General features: G+C 39.5%; 1 protein-coding gene across 2 annotated transcripts in view; it reads left to right on the top strand.

Annotated features, from left to right (window-relative positions):
* The window catches only part of esrrgb (estrogen-related receptor gamma b), an 80642-nt gene extending 64985 nt beyond the window's left edge, over positions 1-15657 (top strand). For both annotated transcript variants that reach the window (XM_034197707.1, XM_034197706.1), the window contains 4 exons: positions 1866-1976; positions 2348-2509; positions 8019-8288; positions 11369-15657. In XM_034197707.1, the coding sequence (XP_034053598.1) occupies positions 1866-1976; positions 2348-2509; positions 8019-8288; positions 11369-11610 (785 nt within the window). In that variant the 3' untranslated portion in view covers positions 11611-15657. The remainder of the gene's footprint in view (positions 1-1865; positions 1977-2347; positions 2510-8018; positions 8289-11368) is intronic.
* The last annotated feature ends 600 nt before the right edge of the window (positions 15658-16257 follow it).

Genomic DNA, 16257 nt, shown 5'->3' with positions numbered 1-16257 from the left:
CCCGCAATGGTCGGATCAAGCTCTGGCTGGGACAGGCAGGGCTGTCAGGGCCCGGAGACGTGAACTCGATGCTGAAAGGGAGAGTGAAAAAAGAGACAGACAGAAGGGAAAGAAAAACAGAGATCTTGCAGAAAACTGATACATTCGGCCAAAAACAGCAGCTTGTTCTGTCTTATTCCTCCCCCCTCCTCCCATTCTTCACATTATCTAACTCTTTTTTTACCCTCTCTGCCCTCCTGCCTTGCTTCTCTGCCGTTTGCAGCGCCGCTAAGCTGTAAACTGAAACTGGTTAGCACTGAGCTCTTAATTCTTGTCAGCGTCTATTAATTATGGGCCAGTTGGATGTTCCAGTTCAAACGGCCCCCGCGGATCTTGGAATTCTAACTCCGGCTGTTTGGTCACTTGTCGCTTGTTGCAGCCACATGACCCTGCAGCAGGAAAACTGTGTGTGTGTGTGCTATTGTGTGAGTGTGTATGTGAGGTCGGTGGTAGATGTCAGGGACAAAGGCAGCAATAATTTGTGTCACTTAGTCTGACAAGTCTACATATATTTAGTGTAGACACCTGCTTATTAAGTTTCTGCATGACACATTCTTATTGTTTTGAAAGCCTTTACTTACTCAATATCTCTTTATTAGGCCTATGTGTGTCATTAAATAGACAGAAGCTTTCGAATTGTAATATCTAGAGTACATGCGCACGGTCTCCCGAAGCACAATTTGTCATTTTAAATTCACCTTAACCCAGAGTAATGGCAGAAACTACTACAAAAGCTCCATCTATCTCAAACCCAGTTCCTAGCTGCCTAACTGACTAATTAAAACACATCCACATGTGTTCAAAGAACAAGAAGTCTATTTGCAAGCCTTATTGATTACTTTAAGGCGTACAAATGGAAAGCTGTGTTAGGAGAGGGGCTCTCGATTTAGCTTCAATCTGCCAGGCATAAAATGATCTCACTGTGTTTGCTGGGAAGAATGAGCTCCCTCTGGGCACGGTGGGTAATTAGGTTAGTGGATAGTCGGTGTCAGGAAATTGAAAGACCATCCTAATCGGATTCTTTTGTTTTCAAGGGAATCAAAGGAATTTATACGAGTCACTGGGAAATCTCACACGGCTCAATTCCACTTGACCATGTAAAATCTGTTTGCTCTCCCTCAATGCTCAAACAACTTGTAATACAAGCGTGTAAATCCAGCACATAAGGTGCATCTGATGTCCTCTGAGATGGCTTTCAAGATAATCCCTGATATGTCAGCTTGTATACTAACTAGATTCTTACACTCTCCATCTGCAACACAGAGGTATTTAACTCTTTCAGTGAAAGGTCAAAAATAAAAGAAAGAAACTCAACATCTATGGAATATGCATAAATAACTACTTATACAGGAATAACTTTCCAAAAAAAAGTCTTAAAGTTATATGACATTGAAGAAATTCTAAGTCTCTCTCCAATTCTCTACGGCTGTAATGTCAAATAACAGGTTGTGTGAATTATGAAAATTCATGACATTTTTTGTGTTTCTTTTGAATTTCTGTTCAAAGTCTAGAAAGTTTTTGGTGTACTAACTATGACCAAAAGGATGACTTATTTAAGTTTACTATATCTGTCTAAATAAATATGCCCTGTAAGCTTGTTTGTGCTGGGCATATTGTGTATGCATGACATAATAATGATCGATCAATCAAGCATGAATGTAAAAATAATAAAAACAAGGGAATCTGAGATTGAGATCTATGGCTCAGCAAAGTATTTGCGTATATTCTTTTATCACGCAAAGTAGTTATAGATGTAGCTGTTATTGAATTCATATAAACTGTTTTTGGAAGCCATTTCTACATGTGTGATCTTTTTTATTTTACAGGTGTACGTCTGGACCGGGTGAGAGGGGGGAGACAGAAGTACAAGCGGAGGTTGGACGCAGAGAACAGCGCCTACCTCGGCCTCAGCATGGCCCCTCCTGCCAAAAAGCCACGTGAGTCACACAGTTGTTGATGTTTCTATCTGACTCAGCTCAATTGTTTGGCACCTCAGCGTTACAGAGAGGCTTCATTTGGCTCTTAAATCAGATAAGCAATATCACAACTTGGGGTATTTATAGAATGTGTTTATAGAATTATTATAATTGTTTTCAATTGAGACTGCCACTTCTTTTTAAACTTTATTTATTTGTTATCATTCCTATGCTCCACTATAATCCAGCATACATGTATTTTTTCTTAATTTTCTTAATTTTGTTTTACTTTTTTTCTCTCAAACAAATACTGTTTTGTCACCTAAAATTGTCTCACCACGCCTCTCTCTTCTCTCTCTTCATCTCTGCGTCTGTCCTCCTCTCTCTCTCAGTGACGAAGATCGTTTCCCATCTGTTGGTGGTGGAGCCGGAGAAGATCTATGCCATGCCCGACCCCACCATGCCCGATGGAGACATCAAGGCCCTGACCACGCTGTGCGACCTGGCCGACCGCGAACTGGTGGTCATCATCGGCTGGGCCAAACATATCCCAGGTAGAGAGACATGGCTTCTAATGGATGACTGTGTCGTCTGGCATACTTCTAAAAAAACATATTAATTTCCGTATTTAACACTTTCAAGTTAGATACTTATTTCTTTCTTTGGCAAACATTCTATGAACAAAACCAAATTTAAGAAGGTCCAATTGAAAGACAAATTACATACATTATACAACTAGGATTATGTCAGCAGTTGTTTTGGTTCATCGAATAAAAAAAATCAATATCTAATTTGTAGGGTTTGATTACAGGATTCATGACGACACTCGTATGATATACTTTAAAATAAAGCAAGCAAGAAAACCCACATTTGTTCTTTTAATTTGTTGGAACGATACAGTATGCGATTACTGAAGTAGTTCACTGACGATTACTGAAGTAGTTCACTGACTGTTGCACACACACACACACACACAACACACACTGAGAGACACAGGATAATTAACATCTGCTACTCATCTGCACCTAAGGGAGAAGCTAGTCCCATATTCTAAAATCTAATCAATAAAGAGCAGCTGAAACCTTTGATTTGACTGGGTGGAGTGGGAGAGTCTGTGTGTGTGTGGGGGGGGGGGGGGGGGAGATACGCCCCTATGTCAATGTATTCCATTTCAATCCCAGACTTAAAGAAAGCAATCCTCTTACTTACTGAAGGAGACTACACAGTAACATTGATTTATTTAGGGAAATACTGATTTCCCCGGCCCTTGTTGACAAATTCTTAAATAAGACTTGTTATGCAAATAACCTGAGATCCTTTTTATCTCTATCAGTTGAAACAGACACTTTGTGTTTGGAGGGAGCACAGATTGGACTCAAAGTAGATCTTATTGATCCCATCGAGTATGTACAAAATTGCACATGTAGCAAATTGAATATTTTAATGCAGCACACAAGTTTCATTATTAATTAACTGGCTAAAATGTTCTTTATTTATCAATAAAATAACCATCACAATTTCTCAGAGCAAAATACATCATCTTTAAAAAAATATATATATCCCGCCAGCAATACAAAACACGAAGATATTTAATTTATATAAAACAAAGAAGCTCCTTACATTTGAGAATCTGGATCTAAAGAATGCTCCAAAGAAAGAAAATAACACATTTAGTTTTAAAATGACATCATGTATATTTATGAGAGAGTAGTCACAAATTCTTAAAAGTATTCATATAGCTCCAGGGGTTCAGAAATAATATAATATTTTGGAACGTCAATCCCTGTTACATTTTCTATGTATAACTATTGATCTTGCATGCTATGTAGATCTAAATGCAGACCTGACAGAGTTATTAATGGGGCACGCGACACTCTGGGGACACTTTACCCGGGGCCAGCGGGTCAGAGTGTCACCAAGTAACGATTAAGACAAAAGGGGTCCCTACAGTTTAACAGTCCACTCCCACCATTACACTCATAGCCCACTGCGCAAATGGCCTTAACGATGAGGTAATAAGAGTCATTACTGCGGATCGCTCCATTAATGCAAAAGTCCTTCAACATCCAGATGTAGAGACCTGGGAGAAAACATGCACGGGAAGGTTTTATGTTACATTTTGTTTAAATATGTGTGGTAAATGGCCGCCAAGCCTACTGCAACTTCCTTTACTTTAGTTTAGTTAATACAACACCAACTATTCCTAAGCTTCAAAACAAACATATTTTTGCCTTCGAGAACAAAACTGTTAGGAGAAATGGTTTTCATAGCGTTTTAAATAAAATTACTAAACGTGTGTGAAAGGAATGCTATAACTCATCATGAGGCATTCACTGATTGGATGTTACACACACTGTCATGAAAATGGAAGCAAAATCGCAGCTCGGTAGTCAGGGGGTCAGGGGTGGCCACTAATTTGTGCAGCTGTTAACACACAGACACCATCTCTGACATGTCAGTGTGCACAACATGTGAAGATTTATATTCAGGCAACTGCATCCAGCGCCCTCTGGTATTTCTGTCGGTTCAGCATGGCTTTCTTCTTTCCCGTCTTTCTCTCCTTAACTCTCTCACACACCATCGTATCATTCACACACTCTCTGGCTTCCTTGTTCTCTCGTTCCCATGACTCTCCCCCTCCTACTCCTGCGGCTCATATAGGGCCCTCTAGTCTCATTATTACCTCTGTCTTTTTATTAGGCCCATTAGGGCTCTTAGGAGGCCTGTAATGATACTAAATGAATAGAGAGTGAACTGCTGTCTGTTTTAGACCCAGCTCTCAATGACAGCTTCAAGCTTCACTGCCAACCACTCACTCTCTTCAGTGTACTGAATAGGGATTCAATTACTTATCTGATTTGTTCCTGTACTGTACTGTTGCATAGCCAGAGCACTCTGCTTTTCAGCAAACAATTATCCTACACAATGCTGTTCAAACCTGAGGGTACAGTGGTTCAGTGTGACCTGTAGCACCCTTGGGTGTGGAAGATATTCAGTCTACTAAACAGATTTTGAATTGAGATTTGTTCCACCATTATTTATTCCAGTGTTACAAAGACTAAATGGACTTTGAAACCGGCAGAATTAGCATCTTGAATTCCTCAAGTGATTGGGTTTAGGCAACATAAACACTTTGGTTCAGGGGCGATGGTGATCAAATGTTGAAGAAGTGTTGCACCTCATGCTTCAATATTAATTTGAAAAATATTGACTTTATCAATATTTAAACAAGACCATGATCTTTCCCTTACTCCCCATAGAGCCTAATCATTGTAATAGTTATAAGATATAAGATTATATGACTTATTTGAACACTGGGAGATAATGTACATTAACAATATGTATTCATTCAGATTTAATTAATGCTTTTATTCCAAATTGTAATATGTCTCTTGCTTCATAATCTACGGGCGTTCATCTAGACAGCTAAAGCAACATACCGTTAGCCATAGCTAGACTAAATGCTAGTTTGTCACAGAGTTACAGCTATTAATCAAATGTACTTGCCACGTCTTTTCTTTAACTTTACATAATTGTATTTCAGTTTGTTATCCAAAATAAATAAACAAGGCGGTAGCTACATCTAACCCACTAGCATAATCTTAAAGTAATTGAATTGAATTGAAATCACATAATAAATATATTATACTGTATATTTAGTTTTAATAGGTTGAAATATCTGAATTTTGGGTACTCTCTATTTAAAACGGGTTTAATTGGGTATAATAATTAGCTTTAAAAGATATAAAATGAACACATTACAACCCTTTATATGCAGTTTGCCTGCTAGGCTGTAATCCTTTAACACTTCCTTAATTCCTCCCTAACTGCACTCTTCCTTTGTAGTGGAGATTCATATATAATAATATATTTTTCTCTTAAAACTATGGAAACCTGTGGTGTCTCTTGTCTCAGTTCATGTTTTTTGTCATCACAAGAGGATAAAACTGCAGAGAGGGAGGCATTCCCCAGCTGGCTCGATACTGTGTCATGTTTGGTCAAACGGCAGTAAATCCGTAGGGCAAAATATTGATATTTCATGGCGGGGAATCACCCTCCACAGCGACACTTAACTCAGCCACCTCCAGGCGGCACACCTGAAGCTCGAGGGCGACCTCCAGGGAGCCATGAAGTCACTCCATCGCTTAAGTAAATTGAGTGGAAAGGGAATAAAAACATAGACTGGGGCGGAAAAAGATGGAGACAGCTGAAGATGGTGACTGTACTTTCTAGAAAAGGTTGAAAAAAATGTAGAGACAAAGCTTGAATATAACCAGTTTGGAGGTTTGATGTATTAAACACTCATAATAAGCATTTCAACATCAGTTTGAGTTTTTATGGACTCGCTTTGTGCACACGTTAGTCATTGATCCTCCATTATTATTCCAAATACACCTGATGGGATTGAAGCCATTAATTTGCTTGTGTTTTGGAAATGGAAAGTAAATTCATGAATTCCTGATGCAGCCTACAGTATCTCCATTCAGGGATCCCGTAGTCCCCCCCCCACTAAACGTGTACCGGATGTCCTCCATCAACTGTCTGTTTGTCAGATCTGAGGCTTGGATCGATCCCCCTTTCGCATTTGGTGGACTGATTACAATCTACTAATCAATGACACCCCCAGCACTCTTTTCTCTCTCCCTCATTCTCTCTCCCCCTCGTCGTTTCTCTATTTGCTTGATAAGAACCATCGGGAGGAATTCCTTTTAAGTCAACCTGCCCCATTCCCATCCATACAACCGCAGATTTAAGTAAGCAGAGTGCTGGGTTCAAGGCCCTGGTCAATACCCCCCAATCACCTTCCTATTCACTATAGAGAAGTGAAAGGTATTGTGGCGCTTGAGGTCCTTTCAGATGTCTGTCTGTTTGATGTGGTGTGATTGTCGCAAAGAGAGTTGATGGGTCGACCTCGAGATCTTGGAGGGATTGTTACCTCGAGTGCAGAAGGTTGAACACGAGAGACAAAAGGATCAAGATGGTGTCTATCAGGGAATACGTTTTGGTTTTGTTTCAGCACTTCATTTGAAAACCGTTCCCATCTAAATACCATTATGTCACCAAGTGTTAATAACAATTCAAGTATATGAGAATTTCATTAGGTATGTTTTTGACTGATATTACTATCAGAGCTGACTTGATGCAGATCAGTGTGGATTTAAGACCAAAAACTCTTCTGAAATAATCTTCTGTACTTCCGCCATCTTGCCTTCATCAGAGTGGTAACTGAGGTTTATTTGTCTCACATCAATTGTCGATGTTGTTGTAACTCTCCCTAGCTATTTGATTTTTTAGAACAGATATTATCGACTAAACTCTACAGAAAACAAACGTCCCTTTTGGTTCCTTGTTTAGTCCTTTTGGGCTTAAGGAGCTTTCACATTAATCCAAAACTCTTTGACAATGATATGACTAATTGATTCACATCATATAATTAAACAAATCTGATAAAGGCATAGTAGACACAAAATATCTGAGAAATTAAACCCGCTATATTGGTAGATATTTCTGCAACTTGTTTGATGGATTGAGTTCATGTTATGACAGATGGTGACACCGACCAGAAACAATGATCAAGTGACTGAGAACACATTTATATTAGACCATTAATTCAGTTGATTTTGAAATAAAATGTTTTGGCTATGAAGAATTCATTTAGTTTTCTCTCTTCTGTACCATGACCAGAGTGAGAGGTGACTAGGTTTAACGGTGTGTCACATCACTAAGCGGTGTGTCATGTGTGTATGAGGTAGAGAGGGCTGACTGTGGACGGTTGATGGTGGAAGCAGCGCTAGCTCATGTTTCAAAGGCCTCCATACTTGACTGATTTATATTCTTCCTTTAAGCCACCACATACAGCCATCGGCCTCTGTTTCATGTTGGACTTCTCTGGGGATTATACAGGGTTGTATACACAGCCCATAAAACACATTGAGGACTTGAGTCGGCCGTTTACAGTGCAGTGAAGTTAATGGGTTGATCTCACGGTCATGTGAGTGAGTGCAGCAATACATGGAAAGGAAATCTCCCAAAAATAACATTAGTTTATTTTTGTTTCTGCAGGTTTTTCCACTCTCTCGCTGGCAGACCAGATGAGTCTACTGCAGAGCGCCTGGATGGAGATCCTGGTGCTGAGCATCGTGTTTCGCTCGCTGCCCTGCGAGGACGAGATAGTATACGCAGAGGACTACGTGGTGGACGAGGAGCAGGCGAGGGTCTCAGGCCTGCTGGACCTGCACGTCGCCATCCTGCCGCTGGTGCGACGCTACAAGAAGCTGCGCATGGAGAAGGAAGAGTTCGTCACGCTCAAAGCCATCGCACTCGCCAACTCAGGTACAGTTTACCTCCTCAATACCACTGTCTGTGACTATTTAGATTCAAGGCTTTTATTGTCATGTGTACATAGCTACAGTAGTTATGTCAGTGAAAATCTTAGGTCACAGGCTCCTCCAACAGTGCAACACAATAAAACAGATAAAATATTGCAAGTAAATACAAATAAAATAGAATTAACTGATGCAGTGCAGCAAAACTTTTATTCAGACCCACATCATTTTATTTGACATTCTAGTGGAGACACCAATATTTCCAAATATACCAATTAATGCTTTTGAGGAGTATTTTTGGGAGAATGCGGGAAGACACCAAGAATACCTTGTTGTTGTTTTCTTCAACACGAAACGTTAAAGGGTGGCAACACACACAAAATATATATTTCAGGGCTTTTACTTTTTTTACTTTTGGTTTAAGCACTTTACTTACCAAATGGTTTTTCTTTGGTAGCATCAAGAACTAGCAAATATAAAGTTATTGTATCCTTATTTCCTTCCTATTTTACTTTACAAACAAGAATACGTCACGAGCTTGACAGGAAGGTACATCTCTATGTGAAATCTTAAATAAATCTAGATAGTCGGCATTCAATTAAAGCAAACAATGAAATAAAACAAAAACAATGTCAGGTGATTGGTTATATCTGGTGAGCCGATCACTTCCCCGCTGAAGGGTACCTGATAAGAGGGGACAAAAAGGTCAGCAGCGTGCTTGCTTAATGCAACGCTCAATGTGCGTGAATGTGTGTGTGCATCTCCTTTTTAATTTGTGTGCACATATGCGGGTGTGTGTGTGAGAGACTGTCACATTGCGCTTTCATTCTCTCCATCTCCATAACAGTGGCTGCCAGCGCGCCACAGCCCAGGGAGATATATTTAGCATTTCATTAGGAAAACAGGGGCTGTCAATAAAATGTGTTAAGTGGAGTGGAATGAGCGGTGGGGAGCGACGGGCCTCGTTTGTTCCAATGTGAAGATGCTGCGCCCGTATCGACAGTTTGCTTTTCATGAGGCCGGGCCTGTCCCCCACTAATCAATGCCTGTTAGGAGTCTTTTCTCCTGCCTGACTGAAAAATGAAAAATGCTGAGCCCAGAGCTTTAGTCTTCTGATGACAAACTCTCCATGGGAGGGGAGGATAAATGGGTGGGGGGTTATGGAAAGACAGGGATGTAAAGGTAAGGGAGAAGTGTGAGAGAGGAAGGCAGGGGTTGAGAGGGAGGCTCAGGGAGGGCGAGAGGGCAGCTTCGGCTCGTTTGAACACAGTTCTCGCAGAGCTTCGGCGGCAGGGGTCCTGTGGGTGTGACAGCTGTCGAAATTCATGGCCATTGATTTTGTAATTAGCGGAGTATCGACGGGATTGACGCCAGGCTGCTGACGGATTACATGGAAATTGTTTCTTCAAAGTTAGTTTTGCATTCCGCCCGTAAACTCCTTCAACATATGTGAAACGCTGTGCATTTACACACACACGCTGACACACATTTGAAAAGCATATTCCCTCTTCCCCTCCTCTCTCTCACTGAGTCACACACACACATATGCTCGCACAGCCAAACGAGGATCAGATCAGTATTAACATGAAGGTTTCGAATGAAGAGAGCTGGAACACATGTGCGGTCCACATAGCCTAGTTAATTTCCCAAGATAGAAACGCAATTTACACGGAAGGCGACTGGTAAAAGAGACTTAATCAGTCAGTTAGGAACATAATTAGCCTTGTACTTTCCTTTTGTATGCCTCATTTACATGTTTATACGCAGTCTTACTTCATTCCACAACTTTCATGACACATAGCTGAGGGGATCTAATTCACTCACACACTTCAATCAGGAGCCACGTTCGCTTTAAATTCAGGGACACAGTGTGTTTAGGAGGAGACGAGACACTCTTAGTCTGTTAGATCAGTGATTCTCAAATGGGGGTACGCGGACCCCTGGGGGTACGTTGGGGTACTGCAGGGGGTACGTGAGATCTAAAAAAAAAAAAGTTAATTAAAAAACTAATCTTAGTAAAATAAGTTAAATAGAACACACAATTTTATATAAAACATGCCTAGAACCACCAAGTGGGTCCTCATATAAACATGTCAAATGTGTGTATTGTATTTTATAGTTTTTCACAATAACATATTACTTTAATTGAAAAACTCCTTGGAAAAATCTGTTTTGTTGTAATGCATACCACGAAGGAGTTAATACATCACACACTGAGGGAACATCACTATATTGTAATTATTTATACAGGCTTTTTCGATCAAAAATGTTCGGGATCGGTCAGGGGGTACTTGGCTGAGAAAATGTTTCAAAGGGGGTACATTACTGAAAAAAGTTTGAGAAGCACTGTGTTAGATATACCAAGATGAGATGTTTTTCGAATGTTATAATACTGAATTAAATTCCCATTTTGTTGTGCACAATTGTGTCAGTTAATAAAATGTGGATATGATACATACACAGATTAGACCCGATATAAGTCTGTGCATTGGAATTGGCTGAAAGCAATCCGCTGCTTGTCCATTAAAACGCTCTCTGTCCGTTTGTCCTTTGGAGGACAAGCCTGTTTTTTTCCTTCCCCTGACTTGTAGACTTATACATGGAGAGCAGTTTTTAATAAGTCTCAACTGGTTTTATTTTAGAGCCTATACATAAGGGGGCCAACTGCTCTTTCTTATGGAAATGAAGGCCATCTGCCGCCATCATTCAGCTGAACGATATCCCAGTAATGCAGCCATCTGAATTCATTAGCAGGGGGGGATGTATGTGGTCCATGATACCAAAAGAAATGAATCTTTTTCCTGTCCCCGCAGTATATTTATACGGACCTACAGTACCTCTCTCCCTAGAGTCCCGGCCACGCGTAGGCATTTATTTAAGGAGCGTCATTAACTACTACCAAGAGAAAACCTCTCTCCAAAATTACATGTTTGCAAAGACAAGCAGCTGAATGTAAAGCTGGGGGATGCTGCTGCAAAAGTTGTTTTCGTCATACTGCAGGTCAATAGAAAATGTTCATTTGTTTGTCATTTAATACAAAGCTTTGGAATAGGTTGATTAAATGTTCTCTCTTGTGTCCTTCTCCAGACTCCATGCACATAGAGAACATCGAGGCCGTCCAGAGGCTCCAGGACTCCCTCCACGAGGCTCTGCAGGACTTTGAGGGCCAGCATCCGGAGGACCCCAGGCGGGCGGGCAAGTTGCTGATGACCCTTCCTCTGCTCCGGCAGACCGCCACCAAGGCCGTGCAGCACTTCTACAGCATCAAAATGCAGGGCAAAGTCCCCATGCACAAACTATTCCTCGAGATGTTGGAGGCCAAGGCTTGACACCCGGGCTAGATGTTTGACAGACAGCTGCATCACCCAACGGGAGGCGAGGGACAGCCCATAAAAAATAATAAGGTGGTGTGCCAATTGACAAAGAGAGGATGAAGCGTGGACTACTGAGTCATTTTAACACTTTTAATGGTAATAAACATAACAGGAAAAGGGACTAGAAATGGTTTAAAAAGGATGAATATCAACTTGATTGACATGGGATCATGAGGATGTATATAAAGACGTTCTGTACAGAAATCAGGCAACTGAGGTCTTGTTATAACCAGAGGCCCTTTGCTCTATATCACCTGAAGCTTCTGTGAATTTGTTTCTTATCTTATTTTCATCTCAAAACAAAGCGTGTTAATATAAATGTCCTAAAGAACTGTACGGCCACGTAGCCACATTAAGTGTTTTTGTTTCTCTCATATTTTCGAATCTCAGCTGTTAAAGCAATAGTCTCTAACTGGTCTACATATAATATGTGTACTGTATATTGTGTGAAATTGCACTGGGCAGGGGCGAGAATTGTTAGACATATTCTTATATTCGTCTGCAAAGAAAGTGGTACTGTGGGATTCTCGATTTCCTCGTAATATATTTACCTCGTAGTAGCTTCATCGACTCAGTTTTAGTCAACTTGGTGCTTTCAGAGGGACAATGGTTGGCCGGTGATCACAGTTCACAAAGAGTTTGCACTAAGCATCGGTGGATAAATGGCAATAATGGGTATTGTTCTAGCCAGCTCCGAGCCTCAGTCAGTGTTTTTTTCTTATTAACACTAAACCCCCTCCTCAATTCTCTGTTCAGTGTTATACATTAATATTGGAAACTAAGCATACTGTGAAAAAAACACAAGATAAGCTATATTTGTGCGGAGAGCTTTTAAACCGTATGGCTTGTTAAAGAAAAGTTTATTTAATTGAAATCAATTACAGAAACATCTATGCAATTGAATGCAATCTAAAACGCTCTGTAATGAAACCTGATAGCCCTGCAATAAATACTACCATTGTGAAGTTTATTTAATGTTCACTCTGTGTCACATAGGTGCTGATTCAACTCTAAATGTAGAGGCCGTAGTTTGTGACGGTGCGGTATTAGATTGCATTATGTTGTGTAGGTTTTGCTTAGGTTCTATGCTCAAACAACAAATGTCACTTTGTTGATGGTATTATTTTCAGTTTATCTTTTGTTCATTTTAAGTCCTGTGTGATACCAAAGTCTACGTGTTAGCTTCATCTAAACTTAAAAACATATTTTGATCCTGTATTTTGTTCTCGGTGTGAACGACAGGGGAAATATCGTGGCCCCTGAGGGTGAAAACTTTTAAATATGACTCAAATATTTTTCATTGTCATTTATAAATAACAAAACCGTAACTTCTTTATGAAGGCTGGGTAAATATTTGGCATAATCCTTCTGAAACGCACCCATACATAAGCTTCCATTAGAGATGTTTTGGTTTGCAACTACACACAATATTCATAGCTTAAGCTTTACAGATAATTTATATTATCTCATAATTGTGAGCTATCGTGAGCTATCTTTAGGGTGGCAAGATCAAAAGAAATAATGCAATTTTCTTTTTTTCACTTGAGAGTTTTGAGTCTCTTTGTCTTCGTGTTTGTTCAAAAGTAATCTGGCAGCCTGTTAAACAATATAATGACACTTTCTGAGAATAACTTGAATTACTGTTACATTTGTATTTGATCAGCTCTCAGATTACAGCTTTCTGTCAGTCTGTATCTTCAAAAATGATTTTGCTCATCATTCAAAAGGGCACTCTGTCCATTTCTACAAACACTGACACAGGTTCAACTATATACATTCTAAACCAGTTGCCAAATTATTAAAATAAATCTATCAGAATTAAGTGATTGCAATAAACGTATTATCATAAGTTCAAAATATAACAATAATCAGCTGCTGTAGGACTTTAGTGAGACAGATATTGTCCCTTACGAACACTTTGAAGCAGCCGTTAATCTAAAGTGTTTTAAAGTGCAATTAGCTTCTGCCCAAACAAGAAGAAAACATAAAGCCAAGTAAATAAGACGTTCGCCACTTGAAATGATCCCCACAGGAACAGACGCTATTGATTCACTGTAATGTGATGCATAGATAAATATAACCCAATACAGTAGAGGATACAATTCCCATGATGCACTTCCCTAATGAGTAACCAGCTAATTCATCCCCAAATAAATTGAGGGATGAGTCTCCGCTGTACAGAAGCAAACCAAAGCGTAAATATCTTAAAGTTTATAAAACTGCATTTTGAGCCAGCCAGACCATTGTGGTTGTTAACAGTATACTAATGTGTTATACATTAAACCTTTTAAAACTTTTAAACCTTTTATTCTCCTTATCATCCAGTCTGTTATTTTTTTGTACCGTCCTTTAATCCTACGATGGTGGGGATGACCGCTAAACAAGCTGAAGACCTTTTTTCTTTTTTGTTTAGTCTATATGTCGATTAGACATCTGTCACTTTGTCGATATAAGACACCGTGTGAAGTAAGAGATGAAACTACCGATGTTTTTCATGTTACCATGGTTAAAGGAGACTGTTTCTGGCCAAAAGCTTGACCACAACATGCAAACTGACCTTCTCTCCTCTTCTTCACGTACCTCCTCTGTGCACTTTGAAGAAGGATAATTGTTTCCTAACTTTCCCTTCTTCTCAAATGAACATGAGAAAATAAAAGAAAAATGCCTAATTTATTTTCAGAGTTCTAAAACGGTTCTACTACATCCAATTAATTCTAATTGTCTCCTAAGCTGAAATTCTCAATAGAAATGGAGCAATTAAATGTCTGCTTTGGCTCTACCTTGGGGACGAGAGACATTTTATTTCGGTTGACGGCGGGGAGGGTTTGTCTAAACCTTTACAAAGGCGATTTCATGGGTGTCTGTAATAGTTTCATAACAGAGCGATCACTGGGCTATGCAAGGCAAATATGGCCACCTAAGTTCCCTTGTGTTGTGGAGCATCAGACGGACATTTAGCTGTGCTTTGTTTACAACGTGGGCATACTGTACAGAGCTGTACGCCGCAAATGTATTGTGCATATTTCACCATACTATACTGTAGCTGCTGTGCATTGATATTACGATGATTGTTTGTTTCATTTGCCCGTTAATGAATTTTTCATAATGTATCAGCAACTTCAACACACATTTAGGGCCCACCTGAATAGCTGTGTAATATAAATCACTGTATTGAGTCTGTTATATTTGGTCTAAGGTGGGATGTTTTTTTTCTTTACTGTGTCTTTGTGTCTCTCAAAGCTGAAACAAACACTCTGTGTTGCCGTCCGTTTTGTTTATGAGCACAGCAGGACGTATAGCGAGTGAAGTAGTAGTCTAGACCCTATACCTCAATTCATATTTTGAAACTTACACTGGGCTTGGAAGCGGGCCATGGGTTTCTCCTGGGAATCAGTGGCACAGAAATAAAGTGACATCACTGACTGGGTATTAAAAAAATGTTGATGAACCTGCTGCAATTGGGGAACACATTCCTCAGAGGAGAAAGCTGCTTATTCGCTGTTCCATTTGCGGACTTATCTTATCTCCATGCACTCTGAGATGACGAGATTTACATAAAACATGGAGGATCCTCCCTGGCCGTTCTGCTCCGCGGTGTATAAAAGGACCCTGCTTAGGTGTGTGTACCGTAGACATATGATTACCCAAGAGGTTTACTCCCCTCAAAAGCAATATGTTAGAAATTCTGATATATGAATCAAGTTAAAAGGGAGCTTTGGTTCATTGTAATTATAAACGTACCCTATGTTTGGAAAAAGACAGGGTAACTATGCACACACAGTCCTGGAGAGACACAAATAATGTGAAAATGTTGGGATGAAGAAGCAAAAAGCCAACCACAGCTGGGTTTCACTGGACAGTATTGTGTGGCATTCTCTTGTGTTTTGTTTGTTGTGTTCATGCCTAATGTACCCATGTGTAAATATATGCTTTTTTTGGAGTGAGTCAGATCTAACAATGCACTGAATGTACAGTGACAATAAAATCACATGGTTTATGTAATCACTGCAATTTATTTCTTACTAATGAACATGGGAAGAAAATAATCTTCTAAAAAAACGTCTTTGTAACATATTTAATGACAAGTTTCACTTAAAGAATACCTATTTTATGGAACAATAATTCTGGTTTAAGTTTTCAACAAATATATTAAATTGCAAGATACAATATTTTCCTCCTACAATAATGATTTTACCCACATTACACAATTACAAAAATGTTTGAGGGGGTATTTTACACAAAATATTCAAAATATCATTTGCAGTAATACACACATTTACACCTCAAGAAAAAAGAAAACAGGTTCATTCTAAAATAATTAAATATCTTCATACTGTCAAGGTTTTATAAACATACATGCCTTCGGAAATATGCAAATTACTTCAAAGCAATACAGGCTGTAATATAAAGTCACTTTTACATGTTTGCTGTAATGTGTTGTTGCTTTTAGCTACTCCGGATCATCCAATTTTCCTGGTAAACATTTTTTATTAAATAGATATCAACAAAATAATAGTGAATACTGATACAATGCTTTTATCAGACATATTTGTATTGAGTGCTAGAGTGCAGCATTGCCCTGATATCGGCGTATGTAATGTA

This window comes from Gymnodraco acuticeps, unplaced genomic scaffold (assembly GCF_902827175.1).
Source record: "Gymnodraco acuticeps unplaced genomic scaffold, fGymAcu1.1, whole genome shotgun sequence".
Classification (NCBI taxonomy): Eukaryota; Metazoa; Chordata; class Actinopteri; order Perciformes; family Bathydraconidae; genus Gymnodraco; species Gymnodraco acuticeps.
This window is presented reverse-complemented; position numbering and strand designations above follow the sequence as displayed.